Source organism: Miniopterus natalensis, chromosome 16 (assembly GCF_054644295.1).
Source record: "Miniopterus natalensis isolate mMinNat1 chromosome 16, mMinNat1.hap1, whole genome shotgun sequence".
NCBI lineage: Eukaryota > Metazoa > Chordata > Mammalia > Chiroptera > Miniopteridae > Miniopterus > Miniopterus natalensis.
This window is the reverse complement of record NC_142096.1, coordinates 43,361,535-43,377,724: the sequence shown is the minus strand read 5'-3', so window position 1 is coordinate 43,377,724 and position 16,190 is coordinate 43,361,535. Positions and strand designations below refer to the sequence as shown.

At 60.2% G+C, this 16,190-nt stretch overlaps 2 protein-coding genes across 2 annotated transcripts; both read right to left on the bottom strand.

Annotated features, from left to right (window-relative positions):
• Positions 1 to 144: 144 nt before the first annotated feature.
• On the bottom strand, positions 145 to 4,147 carry GLI4 (GLI family zinc finger 4). The gene is made up of 3 exons (XM_016220188.2): positions 3,627 to 4,147; positions 1,861 to 1,977; positions 145 to 1,044 (listed from the first exon to the last, which is right to left on the bottom strand). Exons 1-3 carry the CDS (start codon positions 3,745 to 3,747, stop codon positions 155 to 157), a joined length of 1,128 nt encoding a protein of 375 aa, XP_016075674.2. The 5' UTR covers positions 3,748 to 4,147; the 3' UTR covers positions 145 to 154.
• A 5,148-nt stretch (positions 4,148 to 9,295) lies between these two features.
• ZFP41 (ZFP41 zinc finger protein) lies at positions 9,296 to 10,196 on the bottom strand. Its single transcript, XM_087825529.1, is given in 2 exon segments — positions 9,296 to 10,100; positions 10,102 to 10,196. Coding segments are annotated over 2 exon segments (597 nt in total). The 3' UTR covers positions 9,296 to 9,598.
• Between the last annotated feature and the right edge of the window lie 5,994 nt (positions 10,197 to 16,190).

Below are 16,190 nucleotides of genomic sequence, written 5' to 3'. Positions count from 1 at the left end.
CAGCCCCATGGCCTCACCCATGCAGGGGTGGCTCTGGTTTCCATCAATTAAAAATTTATTTGGGACACTAGGTGTGCAGTGCCAACTGGGAAGGGTGCGAAGGCTGGAGCGTCCGGCACTCTGCAGCCTCCCCCTAGAGGCCCGTCTGTGGCCACTACTCCCGGTAGTGGACCCGCTGGTGCTGGATAAGCTGTGAGCTCTGGCCAAAGGCCTTTCCACAGGCACCACAGGCAAAGGGTTTCTCGCCCGTGTGGGTCCGCAGGTGCCGGAAGAAGTGGGAGCGGCCACGGAAGGCCTTGCCGCAGTCGCCGCACTCGTAGGGCTTCTCACCGGTGTGGATACGCTGGTGCTCTATGAGCACGGAGCTCCAGATGAAGGCCTTGCCGCACTGGCTGCAGGCGTATGGCTTCTCGCCCGTGTGCAGCCGCTGGTGCCGCACCAGGTTGGAGCTCTGGCTGAAGGCCTGGCCACACTCACCACACTTGTAGGGCTTCTCGCCATTGTGGATGCGCAGGTGCTGCGTGAAGTGCGAGCTGTGGCTGAAGGCTCGGCCGCACTGGCCGCACTCATAGGGCTTCTCGCCCGTGTGGAGGCGGTGGTGCTGGATGAAACCCGACCAGCCACGGAAACGCTTGTCGCACTCATGGCAGGCATAGGGTTTCTCGCCTGTGTGAATGCGCTGGTGCTTCAGCAGAAGTGAGTTGTACTTGAAGCTCTTGCCACAGGCCTCACACCGATGAGGCTTCCCACTCCGCAGGCCTGAGCCCCGGCCAAAGTTGTCCCCTAGCTCTCGGCCACCCTCGGTCCCAGAGGCTCCCTGTGGCATGTGCCAGGTGCCCTTCTTCTGTGGGCATGACATGGCCTCTGGTAGCGGGCCTGCAGGCTGCTCCAAGCTGGGCTCCTGTGCAAAGCTGCCTGCACACGTGGGTCTATGCGGAAGACCCCTCAGCAGGGCCCTTCGCGCCCCACCACCCTGGTCCACCTCGTCTGCAGGGTCCTGCAGGTGGGGAGATGACAGAGCCTGCTCGGGCTCTGACTGGGAATCTGAAATGACAAGTGGGAGAGGTGGATAGCACCCAGCCACCCACCCACCAGTCCATCTGCCCCTGGGGCCCTACTATGCCACCTAGGTGACCAGACCTGCAGGGGGCGCCATGGTGCTGGGGACCAGGCTGAGAGCTGACCCGGCAAAGGCCTGATAGGAGTCAGACTCAGGGAAGTACAGAGCCCCCTGCTCTAAAGGATGGGGCCCAGACCCCCACAAGAGAAGGCTGTGCCCCTCTCCACAGTAGTGCCTCTCCCGAGGCTGTGCAGGCCCACACCACTCCACAGCTCCTCCAGGAGCTGGCCAAGGTCAGGTGGCAACTGCCTCTGGGCCCAGCTTCCCCATTTTCCTTCCCAGGAACCCAACCTGACACCTACAGGATCTGGGGGCGGGGGGGGGGGGGCGGGAGCTGTGCCCAGCCAACACCACCAGGGCTTCTCATGGGCAGAGAGGTGGGGGTGAAGGCTGAGGGCACTGCACAGCAGGAGGAGAGGGGCCCAGGGACTCCCTAGTTGCTGGCCTAGGGGGCAGTAGGGCTGAGTCAGGGATCCCAGTCCAACAGGCAGGTGGCTGTGGTGGTCTGGGGCTCAGGGATGGCTCTGGCTGCACTCAGCCTCGGAAGTGTCAGTGAAGAGTGCAACTGAGTGGGGGAGGGGCCTGGGGGGCAGAAGTGAGCTCTGAACCAGGGGCAGTGGGGCCCGGGGTCCTAGCAGTGGTGGTGCCTGAAATGGTGAGGCTGCACAGAGCTTGGTATGCAGCAGCCACAAGTAAATGTGCTTCTGGGCTGGACCCCAGGGAAGCTTCTGTTCACTCACCTGGCCAGTAGGTGTCCCTGCCCATCTGGACCTCCTCCACGCCCTGCACATCCAGGTCCAACAGCTCCTCCTCCCGTGGTAGCTGGGAGAACACCCCAGGGCTGCAGCCAGGGGAGCCTGGGGGTACAGGGGGGCTGGGGCTCATCACCCCTCCTCTCAAATCCAGGGCTCTCACAGCAGCCTGCAGGATGCCCCTGCTCCTAGGTCATGATCCCCAACACCCAACACATCCTCCCCCCAGAGCACCCCCTCCAGGGCCTGCCCAGTGCCAGGTAGAAGGACCTGCCTGGGGGCCCAACATCTCTCTTCTTTGGGGTCCACCCTGGTTGCTTTCCTTGCAGGCATGGTCCCCCCACTTCTGTTTCTGGTATAGCACAGGGAGGGCCAAAGCTGCAGACTGCAGCCCACACTGCCTCCCATTGGGCAAAGTCCCTGGGCACTTGAACGTGGCTCAGGGCCTTCTGGACTCTTGCTGTCCATGGCTGGTCTCTGCTGGTGGAGCCCGGGTCAGGGCAGCCCCACTCTGCATGGGCTCTGGGACTTCATCCTGGGCACTAGCTTTCTTATTCTGCAGGGCTGGCTTGGTCAGCGCGGCCTTCAGGACAGCCCCTCTCCAGCCCTGTGTCCTGCTGGTCCACCTGCCCAACAGGAGGAGCACAGCTTTGCTGGGCCCAGTTGGAGGTCAAGAGCATGTTGAGTCAGACAGATATGATCTGAATCCTGCTGGCCTCCACTGGCTCATATCTGAGCTTCCATGTCCCCATCAAAAACATGGGGACAGGAGGCTCCACCTTGCCAGGCTGTTTTGAGGGTGACATGAAACACTGGAGGAAAAGCATGGGCCTCAAAGTGCTGACTGCATACAGGGCAAAGAACATAGCCCCAGGGGCAGGGGCTGAGAGCCCTGAGCACGGTCCCAACACCATTGTGCAGGGAGAAGCAGCTGGTCCAACAACGAACTCTGCAGCATATATGCTGGGTGGTGCCCGGGCTCCTTGCAGGCAGCACCCAGTACATCCCAACCCCACATCCCCAGCCTGGCCCACCACAGGGACAGGCAGGGGGCTAGACATAGCACAGGGTGCTGCTCGGAGCTCCCATTCTGGTCCTGCATTGACCTGACAGTAACCTGTATTCCTCAGCTGTGTGTGGCCTCATGCTACCCAACCTCTCTCATCTGTTAGTGCCCACCTGAGAAGGCTACCCCTGGGCTACGTGATCCACCCAGAGCCTGGCACTCAGCACAGCCACTGCTCCACAAACCTCAGCTTATTTGTGTCCTCGGCTGTGAGTGGTGAGGCAAGGAGCATGGGACATAGGGTATGGACAGGACCCTGGGGCTCCCTGATGCCTGAGCACAAGCAGGGGCACCATGTGCATGGGGCTTAGACGTCATCCCCCACTGGCTACTTCCACACCTTGACAACCCCAGACCCTGCCAGGGGTATGGAACAAGGTCTCTGGGGCCCCCACCCAAACCGCCTGCCTAGAATTCTGGATGCGATTTTCAAAGGCTCAGGAAGGAAGATGAGAGACTTGCTCCTGTCACAGGACCCAGGCATTGAACCTGCTTTTCTTTTTGCCCCTGACACCCCTCCTGAAAAAAACAGTCCCAGAGGAACCACTGCTCACAGAGCTCGGCCTCCAGCCTTAACCAATGCTGCCCAAGCCCCGACCCGAACCTGAGGGTGCAGGAGCCCCAGCGCACATTGAGCTGCCTTGGGTCCCGCCCACAGGGTTGGTGGGCGATGGTGCCAGGCAAATACCGTGTTGATGACTGTGGAAGTGAAGCTGGGCTTCCTGGTGGTGGGCTCCAGCTGTCCCCGGTGACTTGAGACTAACAGGGGACAGGACACGAGGGGACTGACTTTCCCCCAGGGCTGCCATCTTCCCCAAAGCCTGATGAAGGTGTGCACACCTGGGACCTGGGGAAGTGAAGACCACGGCAGGGTGAGAGGGTGAGAGGGATGTGGAGGGGTGGGGTACGGGGGTGGTGGTGGTACAAAGGTAGCTGGCTGTGAGCCACAGGAAGCGGGTGGGAAGAACAAGAAACCCAGAGACACCCTGTGGGGCTGGGGTGGGAGACAATTCGGGTCCTGGGACGTTACTCCATGGGATCAGCACACCTGCAGAAACCCAACCAAAAAGCTCTGCCCCCAAAATGGCCAGGAATGGCCACCCAACCAACAGCCCCACCCACAGGACAATGCATGCTGATTCTCCCAGAAAAACCTCCTGCACCACAATGGGGGGCTGCTGGCCCTTGGGGAGGTTGAAGAACTGAATCTTGTCTCCTGGAGCATGAACATTCTAGATTAAATCTTAATGAGACATTCCCAATGAGGAAAACACTTTTCCTCAGACCCAGTAGAGCCCTGAGAGGTTGCAGGAGGTAACCTCCTGTCCCTGCCCATGGCACTAAGCCTTTTTTGGGGTCAAAGATACTTTAATTTGGTTTGCAAGCATAGCTTGTGCAATGTGAGGATTTTTTTTCACACTGTGATGAAGCAGGCTTCCTTACTTGGGGGTGAAGCAGGGGAACATGGGAAGGACAAGTCAATGCAGGCTCTGCAATGGTGGCAGACAGCACCTGCTCCGAGGAAGTGAGGAGGCAGGCCCAGGCGGCTCGCGCCAGGGCGCAGCCTTCTCGGTCAGCCACCGGCCGCCTCATCCCTAATGATGGGAAGGGTCACGGGCACCCAGGTGAGTGGACAAAAGGTGGGGCTGCAGTCATGACATCTGGGTGCAGGTCTTCAACCCCCTAAGCTGAAGTAACTCGGTTCACTTCCTGGGATTTATCTGAGAAGCAGCATGCTCAGCCCCACCCCAGCTGAGTGGAGGTGGCGGTCACAAAGGACACCCACAGGGGGCACCAGCACAAACTCTGAGCGCAGGTTCCATGCCCACGCTGCTGCAACGGCTGAATGCGGAGCGAGCCACCCGCCCAGGAGCAAACCTTCCGCCGCCCCTCTCTTCCCAGCTTGGAGCCTGTGCCCCGTGGGAAAGGGCCCGACCTCCGGGCGCCTGGCGGCGGCGGCGGAGGCGCTTCCACTCGCTGCCCGCGGACCTCGGATCCGGGACTTCTCAGCCTCAGTTTACCATCTGCAAAGTGGCCATGACGGTTCCCGTCCCTCGGGTTCCGGGCGCGTGGGGAGGCGCCCCACAGACACTGCGACTGCCAGGGGCCAGGGCGCCCGCCACCTGGCGGAGGCCTCCTCTCCGCTCTGGGGCGCCTCCCCGCGCCCCCCAGGCCGGGGTCAAGGTCACGCGGCAGCGCCGGCTGCCGGGCCAGGTTCGCCCGGCGACGCGCGAGCGTACGCGGAGCCGGGAAGCCCAGCCGCCGCCACCCCGCCGGGTGCCCACTCACCTTCCGAGCCGGAGGCGGCCGCGGCGCGCGCGCCGGCCGGAAGTGAGCCCGCCCCGCCCCAGCGCGCGCACTTCCGGGCCGCTCTGGGCGCTCGGAGGACCGCCGCTCGCCGGCGCCGCGGCTCCGATGGGAGCGCTCGCTCCGCGCGGCCGCCTGGGGCGCGTTGTCCAGGAGAGCGGACCCCAGCGCCCGCGGCCCGCCCCCGCAGGTTCCCCGTTTCTGTCTGTCCCCCCTCCGCTCCATGCCGGGCCACCCTGTGTCCCCCTGGGGTTCGTTTCGGCGGGGTGGGCGGGGGAGACCTAGGGGCTCTAGTTACTCCCTGCGGAGACAATCCCCGAGTTTTCCGCCCGCGTCCCCGGGCCCCAGGGTCTTCAGCTTGAGCGGGCATCTCGTCGAGCAAGTGCTCAGGTTTCTGCCGAAAGCTGCCTCCCGGCTCCCCGCTCGGCCGGGAGGGGGGTAAAGGCAGTTTTATCAGGACGCCGAACGCGGTGCTCGGAGCCGCGGTGCGACCGGCGGCCCGCGACGGCCCGCGCCGAGCCTGGGGAGCGGAGAGCGGTTGGAGTTCACCCGAAAGTTACCTTCTCACGCGGGGGGCGCTCAGGAGCGGGACGTTTCTGTCCAAGCCTCGCACCCCAGCCTTTCGTTCTCAGGGGCCGGGCGGAGGCCGCGCCCGCGGGAAGGGAGCGTGGGAACCGGCGGGAGCGCGACCTCGCGGCGCCGGCTGGTGGGCGCGCGGACCCCTTGAGGTCCCGGCAAGGGTCCCGCGGGCGCGAGGTTTGCAGTAACATCATTTCCCCAATCGACTCCTTCGTGAAGCTTCGTGGACGACCCTGGAGAAACGAGGAGACTTGGCGCAGAATACAGGGGCCAAGCGTGAAAGAAAGGAATGGAATGACGACGGGAGGTGCGAGAGGGAGCAGAGAAAGCGGCCGGGCGGGCGTCCCGGGCAGGCTCGCGGGGCTCCTGGGCTGTAAAGGAGGCTGGTAGCCTATGTGTAGGGAGCTTTGTCGTTAAGATTTGGAGGGCCTGATCCGGAGAAGGATGTATTTTCCTTGAAGGTGGCTCTTGAACAGCCGCCTGAGCAAGGAGGGACTCCTGCTCCCGGGACGGGCTGTGGAGCCAGGCGGGCGGCGGCGAGGAGCTGAGGCCCTGGGGCTCCTTTTGTGCCGCTGTCCAGCTTCGGGGCTGCCCTGTTGTGGCCCAGTATTATGGGGCTGTTTCCAATCTGATGCCCTTTACAGTGTGTAACAGCCTCCGCTGGAGGAAGGCATGCTGCTTGTAAGTCTGAGAATTAAGGGAGTATTAGTGATGGGAGAGCCTTTTGTTGTTAGGAATCGCCTTTCTTCCCAAGCGGGCATGTGAGTGTGAGATGTGGGATGCACGTTTAGAGTCTGTGCAGCTATTCGCCCTTCGATTAGCGGCTAAGGCCAGAGAGCGTGGGTGAGAGCAATCAATTCTGCCTTTTGAGAAGCCGCCCCACAGGGAGGCGCTCTGCCTCCCGGCTCTGTCGGTGATGCCACCGCGCCTGCTGCCCTTCCCCCGGGGAGCGGGCGCTGCCATCTCTAAGCCGGGCACGGCTGGCGTCTGGTAGCCTCCGTCTGTGATGTGTGGGAAGTGGGGTCCTCTGTGGTCCCGAATTTCACTGCATGAATGAGATGTTTCCTTGTCAGGGAGGGGTGAGGAAGCAGCTGGGCTGAGCGTTTGGCATTTTGCTAGGGTGACGTGGCGAGGAGATGAACGCTGTATGGAACGCTTGTAACCTGGATGTGGGTAAAGCTTGGGTAGCTTTATGTGACAGGAGATCCGAGAGGTTGTGGGAGGAGAAAACAGTGGTCGGCTGCCCAAAAGTAAGCTTCTTGCTTTCCTGCATTAGAAGAGCAGCCACCGCCAGTGCCCTTCGGCTGGCCAGCCGCGGACTGTGGTGTCTAGCTGTTTTGAGAGATACGCTTCTACTTGTAAGTCTGGACCCTGATCCAGAAGGCTGATGGCCATGCCCTCCCCTTCATCTGTGTATTGCTCAAAAGGTTTAGAAAGATTGGGTAGGGAGAGAGCCAGGGATGATATAAGGGGCTGCTGGAGTTTCTGGAAATGGGGCTTGATATTAATGGTTGGATCTAAAGGTTCTGTTAGGGGTCCCCGTGTGACCTGGTAGAGGGGTTTGGTCAGGATGCTGAAGTTAGGGACCCATGTGTGAAAGTAACCCACAAGTCCTAAAAAGGATAGAGGATCCTGTTTGGAGGAGGGAGGGGAAAGGGAGGCTAAGAGTTTCTTTCTGTCTAGGGTAATAGCCCGGTGTCAGGGAGATAGGGCTAGTCCCAGGTAAGTGACCTGAGGAGTAGATAATTGGGCATTTTTGGGACACACCCTTGGGGCATCAGCCCATCTGTATCAGAAGCCCTAATAAAATTGCCTTTACCTTCTCGTCTGGCCTCGTGTACCTCCTCACAAGCCTAACACTTTCAGCTGCTAAAACCTGGCCAGCAGCTCCCCTGACACCTGGTCTACTTGGATCCCCACAGCCTGGTCCTCATTCTGTGAGATAACCAGCAGCTTCCCTGCATCCACCCACCAGGTGCCAGTAGCACCTCCCCTCAGTTTGACGACCAAAACCAAAATCCCTAGACATTGTCTCTGATTGCTTCTGGGTGGCTTGAAAGCAGGTAGACTGAGCAAGGGTGCAGAAGGGGCTGACTCCAGTTCTTCAGAACTGAAGGCCTGAAGCAGGCAGTCCCAAGGCCCCTGGGAGCAGGCCCAGTGCGTCCCAGACCCCTCCAGAGGTTGGGACTGCAGGAACCAAGCAACCAGCAAACCCAAACTTAGTTTCCCAGGTATGATGGGTGAAAAAGGTGGTATCTGCAGAGGGACACAGTATCTTGTCGCTGCAGGGGGCCACTCCTGTCCTAAGTTAGCAAACTCCTTTTCTGATTCATGTGTTGTCTCTTAGGAGTTTGGTTTATGTGAGGCTGCCCCTCAAGACACCCACAAAAGGCAACGACCAGCCGGGTCTCTGGCTCTGCTGGCCCAGGCCAGCGTTCTCTGGGGGAAGCAGCAGTGCCTCCCCGTTGAATCCCGACTGCACCCCAAGCTGCAGAGAGATCACCAGAATGCAGTGAAGGGGCCAGGACAGATATTTATTGTTAGAGAAAACAGGTACCAACAGGCCCCAGGAAGGAGGCATCATGAGGAGTGCAGGAGGCAGCGGGGAGTAACCAGGAACCAGTGCAGCACCATCTGCATTGGAAGGCCACATGGACACTAGGCCACAGGAAACCACAAAAAGGAGGGAACATCCACCCCAGGTAGAGCACACTTGCTTAATATTGACTGAAGGAGTAAAGGGATCACAAAGTAAAAGTTCAACAGCTTTGACTAGTTGCAGAGTTAAATTTCTGGACAATAAATTAACAGTGGGAAACACCAGACCGGTGTCTGCCCCACCACAGGCCCAAGGCCACCAGCTGTATGTGAGAGTGTTCACAAACCCACTTCCCAGGGGATGCAAGGTGAGAGCCAATACGCTGAGTATGCAAGCTCACCAGGAAACAAACATACACACACCAAGAGGCATGTACACAAAGAACAAAGAGAGCCAGAATGCCATGTGGGTAAGGCTGCAGTGACCCGAGGCACACATGGTATGACGGGGGTGCTGTGGAGTGGTCTGTGTAACCCATACTGGGCACCCCCAATGCCAAGACCAAGGCATGCACTAGAGCTGAGGCACCGCGGGTGCTCACCTGGAGGGAACGGTGACTTCAGACTCAGAAACCCATATCTGCGGGGTCTGCAGGTGAGTTTGGGAAGCAGCATCAGCCCGGTCCCCCTGGTGAAACCTGGATCCTGATGGGACCCTGGTCAAAAGGACCACCCTGCAGTTCACCCAACAGGTGGCTGGAGTTTGTGTGGCAGGTGCAGGCTGGATGGAGAGTCCATTAGCATCCCGGGACCCCAGCACCTGGCCCGGCAGGAAGCGTTCATGTGGCAGCACTTAGGCCTGAGGAGCTGTGTCCCAAGTGGTCCACTTGGGTAAGTCAGGACACTTATCTGGGATTATGGCTGGCCCAGGAGGATACACAGGGGGTCCAGTTCCTGGGGATGGGGGACTGAGTTCAAGGGCTGGTGCTCCAGCCCAAGAAGGACAGTCACTGAAGCCAGCATATCGGGGACAGCGGAGGTCTGGTCCAGAGGGTACTTGGGTCCTCAAAGAAGCACTGCTGTCTGGCTCGGGGCTACAGGCCTTCTACCAGGCTGCACGGGGTAGGGTTCAGAACCCAGTGGCCAAGAGCATGCAGACCAACGTCTTCAAAGCTGTTGCCAGAGTGGACACTACAGCAGGGCGGCAGCGGTGTGGAGCGGATAGCTCCCCTGCGCTCAGTGCTTCGTCCCTGGGCGCCCTTTCCGGTGGCGGTGGCGAATGAGACACGAGCTGTAAGCAAAGGTTTTCCCACATTCCTTACATTCGTAAGGCTTCTCTCCAGTGTGGGTTTTCTGGTGTTTTAGGAGATTCGAGCCGCAGTTAAAGGCTTTCCCACACTCACCGCATTTAAAGGGCTTTTCTCCTGTGTGGATTCTGTGGTGCTTCGTGACGTTGGAGCTGTGCCGAAATGTCTTCCCACACTGGTTGCACTGGAAGGGCTTCTCTCCCGTGTGCACCCTGTGGTGGCTAATGTGATCGGTCTTGTGCTTGAAGATGAGCCCACACTTGCTGCACTCGTAGGGTTTCTTTCTCTGAAAAGGAATGAACACAGGAACCCCCTCAAAGTCATCCTTAAATGAAGCACCAAAGGTGTGGAATATGTGGGCTGCGTCCTCAGGACTCGGCCAGGCTTTGCTGTGCTTTTTAGCCAGAGCAGCTCACCTGCTGCCCCCCCCCCCCCCCCGACACCTGCTCATCCTCAGCAGGGTTCCTTTGTACAACTGACTCCTTGGGGCTCAGTGTCTTCCTTTTTCTGCCTGTGAGCTTTTCCATCTCTCTGCTCCCAGGAGAGGAAGGACCATGGAAAGCTTCCTGTAAGAACTAAGGAAAAAGGCTGGGACAAAGTCCTCCAGCCTCACAAGTTTCTTTCTTTGTGACCCCTTCTTCAGAAAGGTCTTGCTTTAGACACAGCTCTTCACTTTCCTGAGCTTGCAGTTAAGGCTCGAGCAGGAAACCTGCACCAGAAGGGGGAGGGGCACCGCCCCTCAGTGGCTGCAGAAGCAAGACTGTGCGCACTGAACGAGCTCTCCCTGTGGGACGGGGGGACACGGGGTGTATGGGGACATGGCCCCTCTCCTCCCCTGCGTGTGTACTTCCACCTAGACACCTAACGGGCGTCTCAAACAGGACATGACTAAATAGAATACTTGATTCCCCAGAACCCCACACCAGTCACTCACTCTGGCTGGTTTCCTCTTCTCTGTAACCAGCATCAGCGTTTACTCAGTTAAGCGAACAATCTTCTTCTGCCAGAGGACAGGTCTCCACACCTGTGTCAGGCACCAGGCTGTGTGCCATGGGCCAATGCCTATTCTGTGGACCCCAAACGGGAGTTCCTCAGCCCTTCTCCACTGCCTGTATGTGGGACCAGACAGTGTGCCTTGGGAGCCACGCTCCACTTGTCAAGGTGCTGCCCCTTGCCTCAGGCCTGTGTTCTGAGCTGCATGAAAGTAGGATGGGCCCTGGTGGCTGCCCCTCTCCAGCCTCGCCCCCGCCCTCCCCTCCCTCACGGTGCATTCTGCACAGCAGCCAGCTGGCCCCATCATGCCCTGCCCAGATCCCTAATGGCCCCACACACTCCTGCCCCCTCTGGCCTGGCCCATCACATGGCTGACCCCTTCCTCCCCTCCAGGCATCCGGCCTTCTTTAGGTACCCAAACATGCTCAGTCATTCCTGTTTCAGCTCCTCGTGGCTTCTGGAAACAGGAAGAGCAGGCATCGGTGGGCTGGCCCTGCTCTCCTTCAGAGCCTGGCCCTTCTCAGCAGCGTCTTTGTTCCTGATCACACCTTGCCCCACGCACTGCTCCTTTGCTCGGCTCTAGTTTCCCTTGTAGCACTTGACCTGAGCTAACTTATCTAGGGAGGCCAAGCCCCAGGTAACCAACTGGGATCTTGCATTGTTGAAAATCTGATATTCCTGCTCCCTAATTCCATCTAAAAGCATCTCAATTTCACAAGTTCAAACAGGAATAGGTTGATCCCAGTGACAGGTCAGGCCCAGGTGCTTGTAGAAGCATCACCAGCACAGCTCACACAGCATCTGTTAAGAATGTTCATCTGTCTCTTCAGATCTGTGCCCACTTGTGGAATTCCAGCATTGAGCCTTCACAAACTCAGGCTCTGCAACTCCTATTGAGAGTAACCTACATGAGATTAGGAGACAGCACTGTCCTCTGGGTGCTGAAGAAAGAATGTGCTCTGAGTCCTTAATCCATTCCTGCAGGAGGCGTTCTTAGCCAAGGCATCTCATGACTGTGCTGGTTACCTTTCTCTGCGAGGGGTCCATAATCCTGGTAGGCTCTCACCCCAAATGTGGTGCTCTAGAAGGTACTATTCCAAGTGATACGTGTTTTAAGGTATAAATACTTTGGATCCTCTGTTAGGTCAAAAGGGGATGCCTGGCTTCCCCTTCTCTAGCACACATAGCCACAATGCATAAAGTGACCACACTGCTTCCCCGCCTTGGCAAGGAGCGAGAGTCTGGTTTCTGCTACAGGAAATGTTTAGATACACCTGGCTGGGCCTCAGACCAGCATCGCTCTGAGGTACCTCCTGGAGCTGGCTCCTGGGAGGAGGCTGTTCTCAGCACTCGTGGGAGCCAGAGCTGAGGGTGAAGGAAGGTGGCCTGTTCCAGGGAAGCACGCAGAAAGAAGGGGGCAGAGGATCTCAGCCCCACTCAACCAGCTGCAGTTCGAGGCTGGGGTCCAGTTTTAAGGGAAAACCAAGAACCAATACGAAGGCGCAATGAACCCCGGTGCCCTCGCAGCGCCGGCTGCTCTCCGGGGCAGGTGTAAACTCGCCTAGGCTCCTGTCCATCCCCCGGCCCCTGGCCCCGGCCCTCGGGCTGGACACCTGCGCGGGCGCCTGCCCCGCCCCTGCCCCAGGCTTCCCCACGCTGTGCGGCCGCTGCGGAGGGCAGGGTCGTGCCCTTTTTACCCCTGAACCCCTAGTCGCTCGTCCGGAGCCAACCTGGTGGGTCCTCAGGAAGCATTCTAGAGCATCGTCTGCGCGACGGGAGGGGGCAGCGTTTAACGGCAGAGGCCGGACTGACTCGCTTCTCTAAGTGCCGTGCACGCCAAGGAGTAAAATCCTTGTTAGAAACGGAGCGGACCGCAGGTCACCGTCCGGGTCTCCGCACACCACAGGCTGCAGACACAGCTGACTGCCAGGGCACAGGCCCCTCAGTCCAGGCCGCCGGAGCGGAGGAGGGCGCTGCTGTGCCACGTCGGGTCGCTCTGCCGCTCTCCGGGCTCCCGGCCTCGACCACCCTCGGCCCCTCCTCCGACGCGCGCAGGAGCCCGGGTCTCGGGGAGAAGACGCGTCCCCAGCGCGTCTCAGACCCAGGGGCAAACGCGCACTCAGCCTGCGGCCCTGGCCTGCAGCGCCCGGGGCTGTGCCAGGCCGGCGCCGCGCCACCCACGGAGCCTCGCGGGCTGGGCGCGGGGCGCGGGGCGCCGCCTTCACCGGGACGCAACCTCGCCCTCCGCCCCCAGCGCGCTCCGCCCGCAGCCCGGAGGGACGCGCGAGCCCCCGGCTGAAGGAGGCGCGGGAAGGGCCCTCCACGGCCGCGCCCCGGTGCTGCGCCCCAGCCGGCCCCTCCCGCTCCCCTCGGGGCCGCGCGCCTCCCTCCCTCCGTGCTCACCCCGCGCCGCTCGTCCCGGGTTTCCCTCTGGCGGGAAGAACGAGGCGAGTAACGGGGAACCACGAGCGCAGGTTTTTCCCATGTTGCTCCATCCGGCCCCTCACCCCTTATTCTCCGAGGCCGGGAGGCCCAGTGCTGACCGCAAGGGCCAGGCTTCCCCCGCGTGCTGCGCCCCCGACGCTGCAGGCCTGCGCGCCGGACACCCCTGCGGGCTGTGACCCGCGGACCTGCCCCGCGGTCAGGGGCTGTGAGTAGCGCAGCCGGCATTTGCCCCTCCGCTCCGGGAAGTTCCCGGTAGCACCTGGGTGCGCTGACCTGTCCAGGTCCATGGGCCCCTGCAGACCTGGCTGCCACGGAGAGTGGGGACCGCTGCTCGGAACCTCCCTCCTCAGCAATGTCCTGCCTCATCTGCACCCCATTCTCAAGGACCAGAATTGCCACCTCAGCCACCTGCTTCCTGTGCTGGCAGAAGGGACTCCTGAGGAGCCAAGACTGGGTGGGGTGGGCTGAGCAAAGAATGGCAGGTGGCCCTGGCCGGTGGGCTCAGTGGTTAGAGCGTCTGCCTGCGCACCCAAGGGTCATTCCCGGCTCCCTCCGGGCGTCTCTCTCACATAGATGTTTCTCTCTTCCTGCCCCCTCCCTCCATCCCTTCCACTCTAAGAATCAATGGCAAACATATCCTCCAGTGAGGTTAAACAAAAATAAATAAGTGACCCAAGCGGGGAGGCACACAGGACAAAATGGGTCTGGATGAGGGTGGGAGGAAGGAAGGGGACCTGAGAGGCCACTGGCTCCAACTGACAGGCCCTGTGGGCCCAGAAAAGAAGGGAACACAGTGTCCCCCCTGAGCTTACTCCCAGTGCCAGGGCTGGGTGGGGGACACAGGGCCCTGATGTGGTCCCAGAGGCTGGTTTCAGGGTGAGGGTGGTGAGGCATGGAAGGGGTACTTCAGCCCAAATGGTTCATTTGTTTCCTCCTCACTTAGGGGCAAGTGGGTGGGGGTGGGGGTCACTGAAGGGAGCAGGGCCAGAGGGCTGACCCAATGCTGGGAAGAGGGACAGAACGCACAAAAGGTGCCTCCACAGGTAAGAGCACAAGAGCCTGAGCCCCCCAGGGGTCGGAGCAGGGACCTGAGCACAGAGATTGCCAAGATCACAGCCAGGAAGCGACTGATTCAGAGGTCTGGTCAGCACCTCAGCCCTCAGACCTATGGGCCCCTTTACCATTGGGGTCCCTAAGTCACACTGCAGAAGGACAGAAGCCTTAGCGATGTCGGTGCTTCGGGGCAGAGCCCTTACCCAAGGCCAGGAGGCTCTGGGAGGGGCAAACACCTGCATGTGCCCAGGGTGAGGGGCAAGCTCTGGAAGGTCACCTGCCTCCTCTGCTCCCTCAGGCAGGGGCTGGTTAGAGCCCTGTGAGGACTGGGGGCTGTACTTTCTGCTTCCCCAGGGCAGCACTGGGGGCCCAGCTGCCAGCAGCATGCCAGGACCCTGCAAAAGAGGCTGTCACCAAAGTAGGAGCCCCAGGCCAGGGCAGCCCCTCCGACTGAGCCTGCAGCCCCTCTCCCAGGAGGGCCTTGAGGGAGGTTGGCTCTGAGGGTGTGGTGGGTGGGGTCTGTGCACTCAGACCTCTGCAGGGGCCACAGAAGAATTCTGTGAAGGTAGGTGACAGCACCCAGTACTTCTAAGGTGGGCAGGTAAGGCCAACAAGGCTTTTGATAATAAGTGACTCCCCATCAATATGTACTAGGTGGTACCCAGGGTCACTGGATTCATAATGACAGCAATAGCTCCTGTTTGCTAAGCGCTTACGCTTACTCTCCTCACTGTGGCCCTGCTGTGGGGCTCACCCACCGTCCAACTTGGCAGAGCAGGAAGCCACCTGGGGAGGTGAAGAGGTTCACTGGAGTGTGAGCTGCAGGGCGTGGGCCTAACATTTGAGCCCAGACAGGCTGACCCCTGAGCTGTGCTCTTACCTACTGTGCCTTAGCAGGGGCTGTGTATGTGTGTGTGTGTCCATGAGTGTGTGCATGTGCGTGGGTGTGTGTGAGTGTGAAAGTGCAAGTGACAGAGAAACCTAAAATAACTAGCTTCAGCACAGAAGTTTATCCCCCCCCCCCGCTGGCATAATGGCTCCAGCTCATCAGTGATCCATGCCCCTTCCTCCATGCTGCCCTGTCATTCTTAGTGTGCTGCCTCATGGTACAAGGTGGATGCTGAGCTCCAGCCATCATTCCAACCAGCAGGAAGGAGGAAGGGGAAGGAGACATGCCACCTTCATCTAAGGGATTTGCCCCCCTCCTCCAGGTAGACCTGGAGGTTTCTATGAATAAGGGAAGGAGGGAATGGAGGGGGCGGGTTAGGCTGCCTGCTGAGGACACAGCTAGCAGAAGAGGACTCTGGACTTCCCAACCCAGGGATGTTGAGCTGGTGGGGATCTAGGAGTCCTCTAAGCTTGTTCCATAACTGCTCTGATGGGGAAACTGAGGCCAAGGGTTGGTGAAAGCAGCATTTGGTGCGGTCAAGGAGGCCAAGCACTCAGCAGCCGGCGCACAGCACAGCACAGCCAGAGCAGACCCTGGGGAGCCCACCAGGACCAGGTCACCTCGTGGCCCAGGCAGGGTTGGGCTCTCCTACCCAGCCCCCTCTCACTGCCCCCCTCCTCTGCTCAGGAACCCACATGCCCGTCCTGAGCCCCCTCTTGACAGGCTTCCCCCACCTCCAGCCCCACTCCTCTCAACCTATGCCCACCAGGCTGAGGGGCTGGCTGAAAAGTCACACCTCAGTCCACCCTCCTGCCTCCCCCTTTTCTCCCCCTCTCCCAGCCCCCCTTGATTAACCTTACCCCACCCCCCAATGCAGTCTCTGCAGCCTCTCTCCCAAAGCCTTCCGCAGGTGCGCTGGGTGGCATATGAGTGGATGGAGGCGGGAAGCTGGGGAGAGAATTGGGTGGGCTCCCCCAGGCATATAGTGAGTGGCTGAGGCCTGGACCTGAGACCCATGCACTGGTCACCCCACCAAGCACAGGCAGTGGGAGAGGAGGGCAGACGGGGAAACTGAGGAAATGTAGATGGGCTGAGAGGAGCCAGTGCTGGCCTCCAAGTTTATTTTCCAAAGCTGGGGGGG